We start from the raw sequence: 19,059 nt of genomic DNA, 5'->3' as shown, positions 1-19,059 counted from the left end.
ACGGCCACCAGGGGAGCAGCCTCCTGCCCCCTATTTGCTCTACCCTGGTTGGTGGTGTCTCTGCTCTCCTTTCCCCCCCCCCCCCGTAGGTCTGTGGGAACATCATAGACCTGGATGCAGATGAGCTGATCTCCAAAGCCTGCTCCACATACAAACTACTCATGGAACACAAGGAAAAGGTAATGGACAGAGGCTTGTGCTGGCGGGATGGGAGCGCTGGGAGAATCATCTCGTCAGTGTCTCACCCAGACCCTTTTCTCCACAGGTTCCAGATGAGCTGAAGGAGTTCTTCCTTCAGGGAGACTCATAGAGACAGAAGAGTTAGCAATAAATGTGTGTATGACCCGGAGTGGGCATCAGAGTTTGGCCCTGGCTGCTGCGCCACCCTGGCAATATAAACAGACTCCACCCTCGCCCCCCGGAGATCTATCAGTTCGGGGGTGGGGCAGGACTGACATAGGTAACCGCCGCTGGAGGGGAAAGGGCTGCAGCTGGAGTTCACTGGCATCTGGAGGGAAGCCCCCAACAGGAGCTGCTCTGCTGTACACCCACAGGGCCACCAGTCCTAGACCAGCTCCGAATCCTGGAGGTGCGAGAGTGGCATAAAGCCACCATAGTAATCCCTGGGGCTCCTGGGGCCATGCCCACTCCTTGGTGTGTTCGCCCATGTGGCATCAGGCAGAATTGAGCCTGCAGTTCACCCTGTCTCTCAGGCCATGAGCCAAAGCCCCCTGGCATGAAGAGGACTTCCATAGGCTGCAGCAGGCTATGGATGGCTCTGTGCTGTGCGAATGCCCCAGCTGAGCAGACAGCTCGTGGCACTAGAAGATGACCGATTCTACTATCCCCAGGTGCTGTTAGTAACCCAGGCAAACCAGGTGGTGGGCACCTCCATTAGAGCCCTGCCACTTGCCCTGAACCCGATGGGACCTGACTATGAGTCAGCTCCAGTCAGGGGGAGCAGAGATATCCCAGGGCAGAAGGCAGTGCTGACTCAGGTTCAGGGGGAAGGATCAGGGTCAGGTAGGGTGGACTTGGGTCCAGTTTGGGTCTGGATCAGGCCTATAAATTAAGCCCAAGAAGCCCTCTAACTTCTACTGGGTTAGAAGGCAACTTGTAACCTTGCAAGGGTCCCTTCAAAGACCAGGGCCTTCCAGCCCCCCCCCCCCCAGTCCCATTTCTTCCACCTGTTTGGGCAGCTTTCCTTCACCCCGAGGCACCACTGGGATCCTGTGCTGTTTGCACTGCGTTCCTAGCAGGACACAGCAGCTTTTCTGGGTGTGCAGCCTTCTCCCGACTGGGCACATAATCCGAGCCAAACTCCCTGCTATAGTGCCTGGGAAGGGAGGGGGCTGGTAACTCCCCCTACACAGATCTGTCAGTGCACTCTCATGCAGACCACTGGTGCCCCTGGATCATAGACTCATAGAAGATTAGGTTTGGAAGAAACCTCAGGAGGTCATCTAGTCCAACCTCCCAAACCTCAAAGCAGGACCAGCCCCAACTAAATCATCCCAGCTAGCTTAGCCATCCTCTTTGGAACCCCCCTTCAGGTAGTGGAAGGGTGCTATCAAATCCCCCCCTCACTTTTCTCTTCTGCAGACTAAATAAGCCCAGTTCCCTCAGCCTCTCCTCGTAAGTCATGTGCCCCAGCCCTCTAATCATTTTCATTGCCTTCTGCTGGACTTACTCCAATTTTTCAGATAGTCTGGTCTTGGGCAGCAGCACCCACCCCTGCTCCCCGTTCTTCCAGGATTGGGCCCCCACAGCTCTGCCAGTGCACCTGAGTCCTGCCCAGTGGCTTGCTCCTTGTACTGTGGTTCTGAGCCTCTGCTGAACTACAGCAGTGCTCCTGGTAGGCCCTGGGACCAAGCACTGGATGCACCAATCCTGCCTCTGCCAAACTAGTCCACATGCAGGCTTTGTCCTGCCTCAGTTTCCCCTCCCCCAGCTCCGCTACTATTTCTCAGTCACAGCCTGCCCTCCAACACCCACTGGTAGGGCTGTCCCCAGAGCCCATGGTAGGCAATGGAGAGACTCTGGTTGACTTCAGTGGGCTCTGGATCAGGCCATTAGTCCAGTGCCAGGACTCTCAGACCATTCCATCAGTTCTGATCGTACTTGTTGGGGCCCATTTTGACTACAGTGAATCCTAGTCCCCCGGGGCAGCCTTAGTATGCCAGGTGGAGGGGGGGAACCTAGGTACATAAAGCCACGGTGCTGCCTAACACTCGCTCACATTTGGTTGGGAATCTTAACGCACGTCAAAGTTGGTTCTGATCTGCCCATGTCACTTTAATATCCAGCCTGCTGCAGACATTTTATTGAGAGTCACCCATGTCCATTTAAGGGGTTGACGGGAAGCCAAGAGCACTCTGCAGAGCTTCCACTTTCCGCAGCCATTCCAACCCTACTGCTCTGCTCTCTTTGCCTTGCTGCTTTGCATGCCGTGGGGAGAGCAGATGGCAGGTTCTCAGGTGCCTCCCTGTACCAACAAAATAAACAAAGCCTGGGAAGGAGCACTGTAACTGCAATGGAGCAGGGCTGCCCACTGATCTGCAGTGTGTTCTAAGTGATATGCCAGGAACCTGCGCCCTGCAGGAGACTCTCCTCAGAAGAGACAGGGATGGACAGGAGATGCTTTTGGAGTGACTCAGGATGTTGGAAAGCCACTAGAGCCCCAGCCAGGTGGCACAGCAGATCGATCCTGTGAAATGGGCTTGGTCGCCTTCCCCTGGCATCCATCCCACAAAGTGCTTGGTGGCTTAATGGGAGGCCTGGGGGTACTGAAGTCAGTAGGGGGTTTCCCCTTCCAGAGGGCTAACCCTATTGGTTGGGATCCAATTCCCTCTCCTTCTGGAAAACTGGTCTGGAACCAGGCAGGCATGAAACCTGTAGGGGTTCTGCAGAACAGAGGCAGTGCACTCTGATAGGCCTATGTGTCCCCAGGCTTGCAGCAGGCGCTCACACCTCCTTGAAGCCTTCCACCACCTCTCCTTCCCCTTCACCTCAGCTTAGACCTTGTGTAAGGCTGGGTCATCACATACAGGGATTGAACCCACAAGCTGTTCATTGAAAGAGTATGAGCCTCCACCCGCTGAGCAAAAAAGCCAGCTATGGTAGAGCAGGGGCAGACTCATAAAATTATATGCATTGTCTGGCCACTAGAGTGGGACAACGTGCCACAATGCATTCGCCTGGGGCACATTTGCATCAACCCTCATGTGAGATACATACTCTGCCTCGCCTCTTTCACTCCCTGACTAAACAGATTGTCCCTGGCTTAGGCTCTGCTTCCTTTATGCTTCACGTCTTCTCTTCCCACACTCTCCCATCCCTCTGAGCTCTGGCTGGCTAGGTTGTTCCCAGCTATGCATTGGGCATTGCATGGGCAATGCGTGCCCTGAAGTGCCGATGAGCGAAATGGGCAAAGGGAAGATCATTACCCCATAGGTAACTGAGGCATATTGACTTCTCCAGGATCCCAGAGAATGACCTGAGTCCAGCTTAACCACATCATCACTTGTGGCTACCACAAGACCAGCCTTCACCTCTTAATAAAACACTGATGGAAATAAAACCACCAACCACTAACATGGGAGGGGTAATCCCCTAGCCACCATCCCCTGGCTGTCTTCCATGCCTTTCTCTTCATACTGCTCCTCTTTCCATCTCCAGCCAGACATCATGTGCCAGTGAACGCCACCCGTCTGGCATATTGTTGCTGCTAACTATCTTTTCATGCTTCTCAGCTTCAAGGGGCATGTATCAACATCAAAGCAACTTTTGAGTTGACAGGTCAGCATTTTGGCTTGCACTGGAAGGTGTTCCAAATGTTCTGCTGAATCTGGTGTGCAATCATCACACCGGTACTGGTGTGAGAGTGCATGTTGGTTCATGGCTTTTGCCATGTTTCTTAGGTGTGCAGCAGGGATGCATTCTCACCCTGGAACTATTCTGTTGAGTTATCGACTGGATATTAGCACATGCCACTCCACACACTGGAATCAAGGTTGGTCAAGCAATGTTCACCAACCATCGACAATGCTGCCCTTCTTGTGGAAAAGTCAGAGAATTTCATCCCTGCCCTCCGAAGTCTCCAAGATGTCACCTGGGCTCTGGGGTTGAACATTCCTGGAAGAACACCAAGATCCAAAATCTTAGAGTTGGGCACCAGAACCCCCAGTGCAGGTTGGTGGCGAGTACCATGGAGAATGTTGATGAATTCATCTGCCTAGGCTGCAAGGAGAATTCAAACATTCACAGCAAACTGAACATTCTTTGATGAGTAGGTCTTGCCACCTCCTGCATGATGTCCATGTCTCACCTATGGACATAAAAATGTCTTTCTTTGAGACCAAGTTGAGGATCTATCAAATGTATGTATTGCCTGTATTGCTAGATGGATCAGAAGCCAAGACACTTTCAACGGCAGACTTGGAGCCACTAGAGTCATTCCAGGTGTGCGGTCAGTGCCAAATCCTGAGAATAAAGTGGTATGACTTTGTGCTCAATGTCACAATCTCAAAAAGATCTGGCCTTCCTACCATTGCTCACTGTATTCAGAAGCAGTGTTGTGTGCTCTTTGGCCATGTTGTGATGATGGACAAAAACAGCCCAGCACACTGTGCTCTCAAATTCTCCACTGACACACAAAGGGATGCATGTCTTGGCCTACCTGGTTCCATCCACGGGGCCACCACAAAGATTTGTGGATTAATAGGAGTGAACAAAATCTGAGAACTTCCCTACATGATGCCTGGTGCGACACCATCAACCGTGGTACCTGTGGCTGCCACAACAGTCCTTAGTCCTCCAAGTCTAGTTGGCAGCTGGTATCAATTGGCGTGCCCCAAGGGTCAGTCCTGGGGCCAGTTCTGTTCAATATCTTCATTTATGATCTGGAGGATGGTGTGTACTGCACCCTGAGCAAGTTTGCAGATGACACTAAATTGGGAGGAGTGGTAGGTACACTGGAGGGTAGGGATAGGATACAGAGAGATATAGACAAATTAGAGGATTGGGCCAAAAGAAATCTGATGAGGTTCAACAAGGACAAATGCAGAGTCCTGCACTTAGGACTGAAGAATCCCATGCACCGCTACAGACTAGGGACCAAGTGGCTTGGCAGCAGTTCTGCAGAAAAGGACCTAGGGGTAACAGTGGACAAGAAGCTGGATAAGAGTCAACAGTGTGCCCTTCTTGTCAAGAAGGTTAATGGCATTTTGGGATGTATAAGTAGGGGCATTGCTAGCAGATCCAGGGACGTGATCATTCCCCTCTATTCAATATTGGTGAGGCCTCATCAGGAGTACTGTGTCCAGTTTTGGGCCCCACACTACAAGAAGGATGTGGAAAAATTTGAAAGAGTCCAGCAGAGGGAAAAAAAATGATTAGGGGACTGGAGCACACGACTTATGAGGAGAGGCTGAGGGAACTGGGATTGTTTAGTCTGCGGAAGAGAAGAATGAGGGGGGATTTGATAGCTGCTTTCAACTACCTGAAGGGGAATTCCCAAGAGGATGGATCTATACTGTTCTCAGTGGCAGCAGATGACAGAATGAGGAGTAATGGTCTCAAGTTGCAGTGGGGGAGGTTTAGGTTGGATGTTAGGAAAAACTTTTTCACTAGGAGGGTGGTGAAGCACTGGAATGCGTTACCTAGGGAGGTGGTGGAATCTCCTTCCTTAGAGGTTTAAAAGGTCAGGCTTGACAAAGTCCTGGCTGGGATGATTTAGTTGGGGATTGGTCCTGCTTTGGGCAGGGGGTTGGACTAGATGACCTCCTGAGGTCCCTTCCAACCCTGATATTCTATGATTCTATGATTAGTAGGCTGTGATTATTAAAGACAAATGTTGCAGGAGTGCAGGCTTCTATTATTGTGAAGGAAAGCGAGATACTTTGTTTAAAAACAGAGAGACGCACTTCAATTGTGCCCCAAGTTTGGGGGCTTTTGTCATTCCCCATGAAGACAGGCCAGCTGTAAAACAAAGTGAGATTTTAAGATGAAGAAAGAGATGCCAGCCCGTGTTGGAAATGCTCAGGTTGGCAGGTGGAGCAGAAAATCTGCCGAAATCATATTCAGAGCACGTGTTCTGGAGGTGTCCAGTGAATATTAACACAGAGTTGCATTTTATCACTCCAGACATTTTTGCTGACATTGGGCTATTTATTTTGCAACAGATGCTCCCTGGGTGGGGATTTGGGAAGCTGAGCTAATTCAGCCTGAAACACTTCATTTGGGAGATAAGAAGAGCCAGTGAAAAGAGAAAAAGTTGGAAGGACCTCAGATGGGAGAAGCTTTCTGTGATAGGGTGTCTGCCCCACAGTGGCCTGTAAGGGATGGAGCCCTAGGAAGGCTGTGCAGAAAGCAGCTAATAGGAGAGGGGCTGTGAGGAGCAGCCAATCAGGGCCCAGCAGGCCCATAGAAGAAGAGCTGCAAGGCAGAGCAGGTTCAGTTGCTCCCTGGAGCTCAAGGAGGGAATACTGGCTGCCTTGGAGGTGGAAGAAAGCCAGCACTCTGGACAGAGCAGTGCTACTTGGAGGGAGCTAGGGAGCGGCTGGAAGTTGCAGGCTGAGACCTTGAGGCAAAGGCAAAGAAGATGCTGGGGCTGTGAGGAAGTGACCCAGGGAAATAGACTGAGAGGTTTGACGGCGACACAGCTGCCATCTACAGGGTCCCTGGGCTGGGACCTGGAGTAGTGGGTGGGCCCGGGTCCCCACACACACACTTGCCACTGAGGAAGTGGCTGGACTGTGGGACTGTCCCCCAGAAGTGCGGAGCACAGAGTGTGACACAGCCGGAGGGCTGTGTCCTGAAGAGGACACCCTGGTCTTTGGAGTGACACGAGTCCAGGAGCAGAAGTGATGGCAGGTGAGACACCACTGAGAGTCAGCGTGACAACTTGTGGAGCTGATCCACAAGATGACCAGCAGGAGGCACTAGTGTGGTGAGTCCCACCCCATCACATGTGGTGGAGAATGCAGGTACACAGTCATAGAATATCAGGGTTGGAAGGGACCTCAGGAGGTCATCTAGTCCAACCCCCTGCTCAAAGTAGGACCAATCCCCAACCAAATCATCCCAGCCAGGGCTTTGTCAAGCCTGACCTTAAAAACTTCAAAGGAAGGAGATTCCACCTCCTCCCTAGGTAACGCATTCCAGTGTTTCACCACCCTCCCAGTGAAAAAGTTTCTCCTAATATCCAACCTAAACCTTCCCCACTGCAACTTGAGACCATTACTCCTTGTTCTGTCATCTGCTACCACTGAGAACAGTCTAGATCCATCCTCTTTGGAACCCCCTTTCAGGTAGTTGAAAGTAGCTATCAAATCCCCCCTCATTCTTCTCTTCTCAAGAGAGAATGCCCTTGCTGGGATGGGGGACAGAAGCCTTTCACAAAGAGCGGGAAAGAGCAAGAACCCAAGAGAGTCCCACCTGTGAGGCAAACAGGGAGGGAACAGGCGTGCTGGGCCTGTGGGTGACAGGGGCACCTGTGGCGGGAGCGCCCTGACCTGAGTTGTAAAGTTAAGGCTAGCCCTGGGAAAGGGGCTGAGCAAGGCAAAGACCATGGGAGGCCCATAGCCAAATGGAAGTGAAGGGTTTCCTGTCAGTGCCATGAGGAGGGCCGTATCAGAAGACATTACCTCCTTAGGAGAAAGCAGGATAGAAAAGGGCTGCCCAGAAACCAGACTAGGTCAGGGACTGCCCCAAGGTATGTGGTAGTGATGACAAGGCATGGAGCCATTTCCCGCACTCAGACTGAACATACAAAAGGGATTGCTCCAAGTAGAGCTGAGCTGCAGCTCTAAGACTGCTCCTGCTTGCACCAGGGGCTGAACTGGACTCAGAGGGGCTAGGAGTGGGAAGGCATACTGCCCTGAGTAGCTGAGGCCGTTCGGGTCAGACCAGAGGAATGTGTCCATTGATGTCAGCAGAGTTACTCTAGAATGACCTGGGTGCTGACAAGATCAGAATCTGGCCCCTCGTCCAATGAGATTGCATGGGCAAGTACTAGAGAACTGAATGGAAGGGCTCACCTGTCTCCAGACTTTGGGAACCAGCCTACGGAATGCAGGAGAGAAGCCTGTGCTGCTATAGAGTGCTACAGAACCAGGACCAGGTACTCAAGTAACCTCTCTAGGTGTAGAGAGTTGTTTCTATAGGTTGATTTCTTCCTTATTAAATTCTACTGGACATTGTTGTAAGGCAGAGCAGCCTCCCACTGAGCCAAAGGGACCACTCTGTGAACCCTGGTGAGTGAAGCCAGGTCAGACTTGCCCCTCCCACTGGAAGTCAGAGGGATGAACAGGAAGTATAAAGGGTGGGTTCTGGTGCTCATAGAATATCAGGGTTGGAAGGGACCTCAGGAGATCATCTAGTCCAATCCCCTGCTCAAAGCAGGACCAATCCCCAATTTTTGGCCCAGATTCCTAAATGGCCCCCTCAAGGATTGAACTCACAACCCTGGGTTTAGCAGGCCAATGCTCAAACCACTGAGCTATCCCTCCCACACTGAGCTATCCCTCCCCTCAGTTGTGCTGCAGCTGCTGAAGGAGACAGACACCTCCTGACCACTCCCGAGCTGGGAGTCTGCAGCGGATCCCCACTGAGCTGAGGACTGGCCAGAGCTGCTGGAGCCACCTGCTGACCCAGGTACTGAGGAGCCACTGGGACTGCCACTGGCCTTCTACCCAGATGAATGAGAGGACCCCCTACGGATTCAGGTACCCCCTGAGGGGAGGAGAGGAAGTGGCCCAGGGGCAGCCGACTCTAGTCTGGCTCCATTGCTGCCAGAGACCCCGTCAGCATATTGCAGCTGGATACCCCACTAACCCAGTGGTGGAAAACTCTGCCACTGTTAGGGCCCTGGGCTGGGAGGCAGTGGGGTTGGGTGGGCCTGCGTCACCCTACTCCTGCCACTTCACCCCTGGAGTGGCAGTTCCCCCTCTCTAGGCCAAGGAGCCTGCGAATGTCAGTCATCCACCAGAGCTAGGATGCCTGACCCTCTTGCTGCTCGGCCCTCAATACAGGCCTGAGCCATAGACTCTTGGCTGCCCTGCCCTGCCAAAGGACTTGGACTCACAGCTGTTTGCTCCTTTGCCCGGATTGCAGGCTAGAGACCCTAACCCACTACCCCTCTGCCTGGACTGCTTGCCAGAGCCACAGGCTGGGTTGCCCAGCTAAATCCCTAACTGTACTGACCCAGAGGAGGAGGGACCACCGCTAATCCACTACAGACATGTCTAAACCTATCAATATCTTCCCATTTAGGGCAGAGATGTAGGCCACCGACTTTATCACAGCCTATCCAAGGGCCTGATCCAGTGCCCAGTCAAAGCCTTCCAGAGAGTTCAATTGGTTTCGGATCAGGCTCAAATTGTGACCCAAATATCAGAACATTTCATACTTCGTTCTCTGGGTACAAGCTAAACCAAACACCATCTTTGGTCCACTAATCTATTGAGTATGAGAATGCCAGCTAGCTTCTGTATAAGACTTAACACAACAGGAAATCCTACCTCATTTATTGTTTCATTACATAGCACACAGTGGATCTACCAAGTGCAAGACAATGGGCTGTGTTCCCCATATTGGGTCTCCTGTTTTTAATCACTCAATTACGAGTACAACAAAGCTGGTGTATCTATCAATGTAGCTCATATCCCATGGAGATCTATTGTATCTGGAAGTTAACATAACTAACAATCAAGTTGTGATGTGAAAATGTCTTGAAGATATTGTAATATTTACTGTATGCCTGAGAGCTTTGAGATATAGTATTTAAAAATGCTATATAAAGAGCTAGGTATTATTATCAATTATTCCATCTGGTGGGTTGGGGCAGAGTTAAGGCTGTTTTTGAGGCTTTAGATGGAGAATGCTAATGGAATTAGATATTCCTAAGTATCTCTGGCTGGAAATCCCCAAGCATTTCCAGCTTTAAGCATAATGTTCCTTTCCAGTTGTTCTGTGTCAGTGAGGAATAATTTTAGCTCACCAGGGAGCTTTTTTCAATTTGGTGGTCTCGGTGGTCTAGAGATATAGAAGGACATAGAACAAAAATAAACCCTAATTGTTACAAATCTTGCCATATAAAAATAGCATTGAGGAGCACAGTGGGGTTCTGAATGGTGCGTTTGAAAAGAATTTGCTCATGTTTTCCTCTCTGCGTCAGCTCTGTAAAATAATGACTCAGCATAGTGTCCCTCAGTCCCACCTCTGGCCCTCACATCTCCAGAGCTGCTCATTAATCTCTGCGAAGTGCCATGGGCCCGCATACTTATTGCTCCCACTAACAAAAACATTCTCTCTGTCCCCCATCCATTATTTGTTCACAAACTCATCTAATGTATACAAATCCAGGACAAAAGAATGGTCTCTGCCCCACAGCACTTACAATCTAATAAGAAGCTATATCCCCTCCACAGTATCAACTGTATGTTCCCTAGTCAGTACAACACACATCTTAGCAGCCTCTTGAGAAAGGCAAGGATTTATTGTGCTTGGAAAGTACCTGTGTTAATTGCATTTTGTATCCACCACAATATCACTGGAGAAATATGGATTTGATTTTTTTATCTCCCTCTTTGTGATGATGAAATGAGCTGTGTGACAGCTGCTGATTTATTCTGAGGTGAATGAGGGACTGTTCCGAAATGAATTTGTTAGTATTAATTATGTTCCATCCCTGCTGACATTTTTAACAAGATTATTCCTTCCAAGTGGGGTTGCTTCGCTTATGCTTTTTTTTTTTTTTTTTTTTAAATTTCAAAGCACGTTGTGGGTTTATTTGTTTTGTTTAATGAAGTTGGTAGAGAAGAGTGAACTGGGTTTCTGTCTCTGACAAGTTGTAGCAGAACCAGGGAGTGCTGTGGTTCCATCAAGGCTGATATATGAGCAGGTGTGGGACTGCCTGGGAAATCTGTCGTCTTCATGACTGAAATCTGACCTTTGTGCATTCATTTGAAGTGCTCATAAAAGTGACAGACTGCACGAGCTTTACGCAGCACTCTCTTGCAATCTGGCCCTTCCACCCTAACTCCACCAGTGTGTCTTAGGGTACGTCTACACTGCAGACAGAGCCCCAGGGCCAGGAGTGTCAGAGCCTGGATCAGTTGACTTGGGCTCGTCTACAGGGCCAAAAATAGCAGTGTGGACATTTGGGATCAGGCTGTCACCAGGGCTCTGAAACCTGGCTAGGGGCACGGATCTCAGTGTGTTGGCTCCAGACTGAGCCTCAACCTCTCCTGTGCTACTTTTAGCCCCATAACGTTAAGTCCCGTGAACCAGAGTCAGTTGAGCCAAGCTCTGAGACTCAGTGCCGCAGGTCTTTTTTGCAGTGTAACCATACCCTTTCTCCAGATTTGCAGCTCATCTATTATCCCAGCTCTGCCCTCTCCCCACCCGCTCTGCCAAGGCACCCCAATCCTGATCCCCTCTTTCGTGCCTGGCCCCCACTTAACTCTGCCAGTATAGCTCATGCCTAATCTGAAACACTGCCTGCCACTCCAGTTTGTGGCCCTCATATCCCTCTGCTAATGTATATCAATCCTGATCCATTGCAGACACTGCTACTCCAGTCTTGCACTTCAGTCCTGACCTGCATTCCCCTGCTGTTCCAGGCTTGAGTCCTCCATCCCACAAACTCTGACCATGCATCTCAGTTCTGCTTTGCAAGAACCATACTCTTCCCATTCTGGGACACACACCAAACTTTACAAAGTATCTCAGCCCAGAACTGCTTCCATGTTTGCCTGTGCATGGTACTGATCCAGCAAATCAACAGATTGGTAGAGGGGATAGTGAGCTGTAAGGCTAGCTCCTTTGAGTTCCATGTAGATCTGGTCAGCAGTAATGGAGAAGCAATCTCTCCAAGACATCCATCGGAGGGTGACATAGGTACAAGCAAGAACAGCTACTAGGCAGCAGTGGCACACAACACATGCAGTCACTTATGATGGCTGCTTGCTTGTGGCTTGACTGTGGCAATCAAGTCACTATTGCTGTTGTGTGCAGCAACATTCAGATACGTTTTCTTCTTCAAGTGGATTGTGTTCTGTCTTGTGCACCATTGAGAAAACTCCCAGTCCAGTGCTGATTCCAGCTTCAGTAGTGCTGGAGGTGATCCCCACATGGAAAGCACAGACCTGCATTCTTAGCTAATGTGCCAGTGCCAATCATCAGTTCTTGCCTCTGCCCTGCAGGCATGTGTGGCTCACACATCTACAAAGCTGGAGTTTTGTTTCCTGAGTAGTGCATCTTTAAATGTCTAACAGCTCTCTTGGCCTGTCTCTGGCCTGTGCCCAGAGCTTTTGTAGCCTGTGATGAAGAGAGGACATACACACACACTGTATGCTCTCTTGTTGGGGACTTTACTTTTATTCTTTCTTAACCTAAATGCGGGAGATAGCTTCAGAGCTCTGGTATCATATGGGTGTGATGGTTTCCCTGGGGTGCAACCTGAAACTGGGGTACGCTGAGTCCTCTGGATTACCAACCAGGGTACCCTCTCACACTGTGATGCTGTGACAAGCTGCAAACCTCTCCAGGTATTGCAGTTACACAAACATCCACAGGCAGGGGCACACCCAACTGAGTTACATGAATGCTTTTGCCAGCCACTCATGAGCCGACAATAGAGAGGCTCCAGCCAATTCCCTTCAGCTCCCCAGCCTTGCACCCTAGAGCTACACCATCTTGCCCTGGTCAGAAATCTGACCAGTGTAAGTTTATAACCCAGTCGACCACTTCCACAAAAGAAAGTGGACATGCACCAGCCCTTGCAACCTGAGCAGATTTTCCAAGCACTTCAACCAAAACACACTGTTTATTAGCTACAGAAAGATAGATTGTAAGTGATTATAAGTAATAAGCATACAGATCAAAGTTGGTTACCTAAGAAATAAAAGTAAAATCGCAATCTGAATTCTATAAACTAGACAGGATTTGAATCAAGGAGTGTCTCACCCTGATAGATAGTACAAGCAGGTTACAGATCTTTCACATGCAGGCTGGAACTCTCCTTCAGCCTGGGACCACCTGTCAAAACCCAATGAGGTGATATATTCTATGTGAGACCCAACTCTGAAAGATATAGGAGTGTGGACAAATAGTGGTAGCACTTGTGTAGGAAATATTTAAAGGGAAGCAATCCAAAGATGATACTTTGTTCAAAAGATTACTTCTTTGAAACAGATCTTGCTCTGTTAAACCAAGCTCTGAAGCAAATAGGAGTTTGGGCAGTGTAGTATTTCTTGTGAGTGATAGTGTGGTGATTTCACAATTTTGAAAGAAATGTTTAAGGAAAGGGACCAGGAGGGGTGGTGGGTAATTAAGGAGCCCACCCTCCTTGCTAAATGGGTAGTGGAACAAAGCTTGTGTCCATGAAAAGGGACTGTTCGGTGAGGAAAACAGGATTGGGCCAAGACAAGCAGGCAGGCAACAGATAAAGAAATTGGAAAACAGGTTGGAAGCCCTGAGGGCATAGTGGCAGGAGTAAGGAAAGGAGTAAGTGCAAACATGGGTAATTTAGATCCCTGAAAAAGTATTTGGAATGGTGAAATCTGAATTGATTAAGGTGTCATTTTGGAAGATAAGCAAGAGATTTAAGGAGAGAGTGAGAAGTTAACTCTGCAGAGGCTGGAGGGAATTAAGCAGTTAAACGCTGTAAAAGTGTTAAAAAGGAAAAGTGTTATAAAAAAGAAAATTCTTGGTTTCTTTGCAGCCATTCTGAAGGAAAAATGGGCCCTTTTCCAAAGGAATGTCTGTAAATAATCCAGGCAAAGAGACTATCTAATTGAAATCATTTGACTACGGACAATTTAGTCAAATTTGCTAAAAGAATATAAGGGGGTCCTATTGGAACTTAACTCCCCCAAATGTATAAAAGGAATGTAATCTATATACAGCTATGTAAAAACAGAGCAGGGTAAAGGAAATGTGCAGTGTATATTGTAGAAGGGGTAAAAGAAATGCAAACATACCATACTACTTAATTAAAATCCTATTAGGGCTCCAAAGGGAGCCACAATAGGTTGTTTTCTTTTTCAGATTTTTGTATGTTTTAAAAGCAGGAGTTGAAAATGAAAAGTAATCAAAACTCTGGTGAAAATTGATTGTGTTCCTTTTAAAACAGAGTCTCTGAGCTGCTAATGGCTTTGGATCCAAAAGCAAACCAGAAAGCATCTGTGTTAATGCAAATTGCCTAACTGATAAAGGTAGAAGACATTGAAACCTGGCCTGCCTATAGAACAAACACAGGAAAATATGGGGGTAATTTCTCTGTTTTGCCTGCAATCAGCAAGGGTATTTGTAAAAGAAAGGAATATTTTAAGAAATAATTTGTCACCCCCAAAGGGGTAGAAACATGTTATTTTTGTCTTTCACAAAATCAGGAAAAGCTGACACCAGCTGAAGAGCAACCCAAAATTCCATGAATCTACTGTTACAATAGAAATTGTGTTCTGTGTTCTGTGTTTTGTCTTGTGTTGTTTGTCTTGTTGCTAGCACTGTTGTGTACTAAAAAAAAAAACTGCAGGGAAACATCCTCAGGTAGTAGGCACCATATTAGGGGGAATTGGTTTTGGAGCAGGGGTTATAAATACAGTAAACCTGGAGGTAATTACAAATAAATTAAGCTCTCTGTCCCAGCTACAGGACAGCCTAATACAGAAACAAATGGAAATGAAAAACCATACTGCTATAGCTATGGGATGTAGTGAAATGCAGATAGTTGCTTTGTCCACCTTGGAACACAAAATGTTTTGGGTAATATCAGGAAACACTAAGGTTTTAATACACTTGCTAAAGCAAAGCAAAAGATCACTGTTTGATACTTATCAATACGAATGGATGCAGTAGGTTTCTAGCATAGTAAGGCCAGGCCTTTTAATTGGGGAAATTGTTGTTAAAAACTCACACCAACAAGCTCCGGAAGCAAAGATATGAAAGGTTATCCCACTCCTCATATGGCACATGGAATCCTTCTGGCTACCCCAGACCTCGAGCCAGTGGGATATTGGACACCAGAGGTTGTACCAAGTGGACTCCTCAAAAGTGGATGTGCTTGTCCTTGCCTGTTGCTCCAGAGCCCTGTATAATGGGCAATGTGTATGTGTTAATTCCTGGAAAGAAGTGTTTTGGGAGAAGGGAAGTGTTAGCAACCCGCTAGTAGACAAATGTAATGTAAGTACTGTGTTTACCAATAATCACATTTACTGTTTGCCACAACCAGAAAAGTCTCAGCTTTGCCCAGTGGAGGGAGGAGCTATGTAAAAACCTGCGAAGCCATAAAGGCCGCTTTAGATAAGGAAAAGGCCAAGCGTAAGGGGATCGTCATTAAAGACATCCGAGGATGGCAAATTGGAGACAAGACAATGTTGCAAAAGCTGGGGAAGGTGACCCACACTCTGGACGCCAAGTGGGTGGGTCCATACTCCATTGTGAATCACATCTCCCCGGTAGTGTACCAGCTTCATATCCAGTAAACTAAAATGGGTACATGCCAATCAACTCAAAACATGTTTCACCCTAGGTTTCTGGTCATGGTGTCGTGGGCCTCAGTTGTGGACCAGCCACCTGCCTGGACCATCTGCGTCTCCATCTGTCCATGGGATTATTTGAATGATTATAATTATGAGGAGGGAAAATACCTCAAGAAGCTCTTCATGGTTCGAGCTAATGATGGGGCCCAAGCCACAATGTGGCACAAGGCTGAAGGGGAAGAGCCATGGGGGCAATGCATGGTCCAGATGGACACCGTAGGGCCACAGCAAAATACCTGGTGGGTGGCCCCAGACTTTCCATGTGTCACACCCCAAGGTGCCCCTCCTTCAGCGAGTTCCCGGGGCGGGCAGATCAGCATTGTATGTGGCTGACACTGTTGCAAGCATCACAAAGCATGCTGGGAAGGGGTAATGGTATGAGTGAGGAGTGAAAGTTTCCTTTGTAGGTTACAAGAGGCCAAGAAGGGGGGAAGAAGAAGAAAAGAGCAGAGAATGAGTTAACTCAACCCTGGAGCTAGCTCAGTGTGAAGATAAAACGCTGGCCCCAACCCAAGGACACTACTCAAAGCCAAAACTTGGCTAACAGCTGAGAAAGACAGGGGCTTTAATGTGCCCGAGCAGCCGTGAGAAAGAAAAATCCAACTGCACAGACCTGCAAGACAGCAAGGCCAGCAAAGAAGAGAACAAGGTCCAAGACTGCAGAGATGGAAAACACCAGCAAGACAATGACGGGGAGAGCAGAGCATCGCGTCCCTGGAGCTGTTTATGTTTTGGGAAAGTGGAGAAGACCACATCAAGCCCGTTTGGACTGGCACAAAGAGCACCAGGAACAGAGGTCATGGAACGGAACACCCCAAAGGAGCCCAGGACTTAAAACCCTCCTGAGACCTGCAGCAATTTGGAGATCACAGCAGACCCTGGATGACCTGTGCGCACAGGACAGAACTCCCATCCACCCATCCCCCCTTCTTCTTCTTACGTTACACTCAGGCCTGGCCAGCCTCAGATACTGACTGTGTGAGTATGAAAGTGGGTTAGGGCTTGGGGCACTAACGCTTTCTTCCTTCCTCTGAGTGATGTAGGGAGCACCCATCACGCTCCACTGTTATTTTATTATTTTATCAATAAAGCTTTAAAATTTAGAGACTTAATGTGTTTCGTCATCTCCTCCCCAAATGATCCTGTGGCTTCAGCCTGATCACCTGACACCTCAGGCAGATTGGTAGCAGAAATCTGTCACAGTTTTGATGGAGAATTGCGGCAGGGGGGAGCCCTGCAGAGTGCACCAACTGTTCTGCCCTTGATATTTCATGTTTGCTCAGCCCAGCACTGTTGGTGTTTCATGCTGAGGATTTTATGATTAAAGGTGTGTCCACCCTCAGCTGTAGTATGCCTGAGAACCGGGCACCGGGGGAAGGGTGCAAGTGGGTACACCCCAGCTGTAGAAGTCCCACGTGTTAGAAGGGAGGAGAATATAGAGATTCTCGCTCCAAGGAAATAATCCTCGGTTCATACGCCCTCAGCCATAGTGTGCCTGAGTATAAGAGGAGAATGTAAGGTGTCTCGCTGTGCCCGGGAATGGTTTTGGCATATGGATCCTCGGTAATTTTGGACCGAGTAATACGGAGGGAGACTTAGCATCTCTCCCTCCGGCCCAAGTGTGAGGGTGAACATTATAAGCCCTGGTGCCAAGGTGAGCAACGTGAAATCTCAAGTGATCAGCAGATCTTAGGAGTTGTCCCAATGGATTATGTCAGCATGTTCAGGAAACAGAAGGGTACAGCTGTGGACTCAGGAGTCCCGCAGTCGTGGGCGATGGCATCAGCGATGGATTCAAGCCTGGACATACGGGCATTAGGGAGCGCGGACACGATAATCCGGCTGTCCAGTCAGTCTGGTGTCATGGGAGGCAGGTGAACCTGATGCCCGAGCCACAGGAGAGGCAGCAAAGAGGGATGGGACCCTGCTGCCTCTTTCAAAGGGGGGTAAAGACCTCTCCCGGCAAGGTGGGATACAATCCCTGGGGTACCATGATGGAGCTTCAGAGAAGTGTGCATTCTTGGCAGGATTTGTTGGACCTATATACTGAGTATGAAGAGCAGAAGAGTAAAAACCTAGGGGCAGCTGTGGAATTAATTTGGACTGCAGCAGCCATGTGGTATCAAATGTTGTTGGGACAGAAAGAGGAGTTGGGAAAAAGGGAAGAGGTGTGTACCCGACAGGTGGAAATTGAGCAACTGAAAGTGCAAATTACTAACCAGGCAACAACCCAGGCCTATGCCCAGGACAAGTTGACAGCCTTGAGACTGGACTTCCAGGCAGAGAAGGCGGAACGCACCCGCCTGGAAGCACTGGCTAAGCAGGTACCAGTCCTTCAGGGACTCATCAAAGATTTGACTATCCGTTCCCATGATACACCACAATGACAGTGTGCTAGTCATGAAAAGAAGATTGAGCAATTAAAACACCAATTGGTCGTGCATTCAGTCCAGGTGGCAAGCTTCATGGGGGATGATTCAGGTGACCCTTGCGAGGGCTTTGATTTTTCCCTTTGTGAGGATTCCCAAGGGTGGGCAGACCCTTGCTGTGCCCCCGTAGCAGCCCTCATCAAGACCAAGGAGAGGTTCACTGAACAACTTCAGGAGGGGGCTTCGGTCCAAACTCAGTGTGTAACAGCCAGAATTCAGAGTCCGCTGGGCACAGCGGACATCTCCATGCTGGCTCGCAAGCTGGGCCCCTTTAAAATGAAAAAGGCCACTACCTGGCTCCTTTCCCTCTGAAACATCATACATATAAATAATTTGTCCCAGCAGGAAATTGAGTGGATGCTCACCGCTGCCAGCTCGGAGCTGGCCACCACCATGAAAACTGCGGTGGCTGACTTGCAGGAAGAGGGGTTGCTTATTGTTCAAGTGGTAGCGGACGTCCTTCTCTCTGCCAGGGAGAAACGAAAGCATTTATCCAATTTAGATCAGGCCACGGTGCAAACCGCGTTAGACTATTTTTATCAACAGAGTTTGATTACAGTGGTCCTGGAGCAGGTTCGACCAGAGAATGAGAGGCAGTGCCTTTTGGGCCTGCTTCCATGGACAGTCGCTCAGTTACAGGAGCTGACGGAAGGGATGAACAATTGGTGGAGGGATAAATTAGGGCTCTGGGCTGAGGATGAACCCACTAATTGGGAAGAATTAAGGGGTAAAATCATGCAAATTGCTAAGCATTTTGGGGAGCCAATTAAAAGGGTAAAAGTGGCTGCCCTCCAGGCCAGCCCAAAACCGGGAGGCACCCCCACATACACCAACTGGGTACCGGCGGAAGGCGGGAAAGAGCCAGTTGTGGGCCGGTCGGACCAGCGCTCCTGGGAAGGCCAGTTGTTACCGGACACTAAAGAGGATTTGGAAAGGACCAAGATGGAGGTTCGGAAGCAAACTTGGCATAACCTCTGGCATAACCTTTGTGGGAGATATGCAGCGGTGGGATAGAAAACCCACAGTCCTGTTGGTGGAATGGCTATTGGCCCTCTCCGCCTGGCAGGGGGAAACGAACTACCAGC

General features: G+C 49.1%; 1 protein-coding gene across 1 annotated transcript in view; it reads left to right on the top strand.

The window, feature by feature from the left end:
- TBC1D21 (TBC1 domain family member 21) overlaps positions 1-16,631 on the top strand; it is a 144,462-nt gene extending 127,831 nt beyond the window's left edge. Inside the window, exons 10-13 of the mRNA XM_073361424.1 lie at positions 90-179; positions 266-589; positions 8,536-8,726; positions 15,536-16,631. Coding sequence (XP_073217525.1) covers positions 90-179; positions 266-310 — 135 coding nt within the window. The 3' untranslated portion in view covers positions 311-589; positions 8,536-8,726; positions 15,536-16,631. The remainder of the gene's footprint in view (positions 1-89; positions 180-265; positions 590-8,535; positions 8,727-15,535) is intronic.
- Positions 16,632-19,059: the final 2,428 nt, after the last annotated feature.

The sequence above is a fragment of the Lepidochelys kempii genome, chromosome 10 (assembly GCF_965140265.1).
Source record: "Lepidochelys kempii isolate rLepKem1 chromosome 10, rLepKem1.hap2, whole genome shotgun sequence".
Classification (NCBI taxonomy): Eukaryota; Metazoa; Chordata; order Testudines; family Cheloniidae; genus Lepidochelys; species Lepidochelys kempii.
Note: the sequence above shows the minus strand (reverse complement) of the source record. Positions and strands in the feature narration are given on the sequence as shown.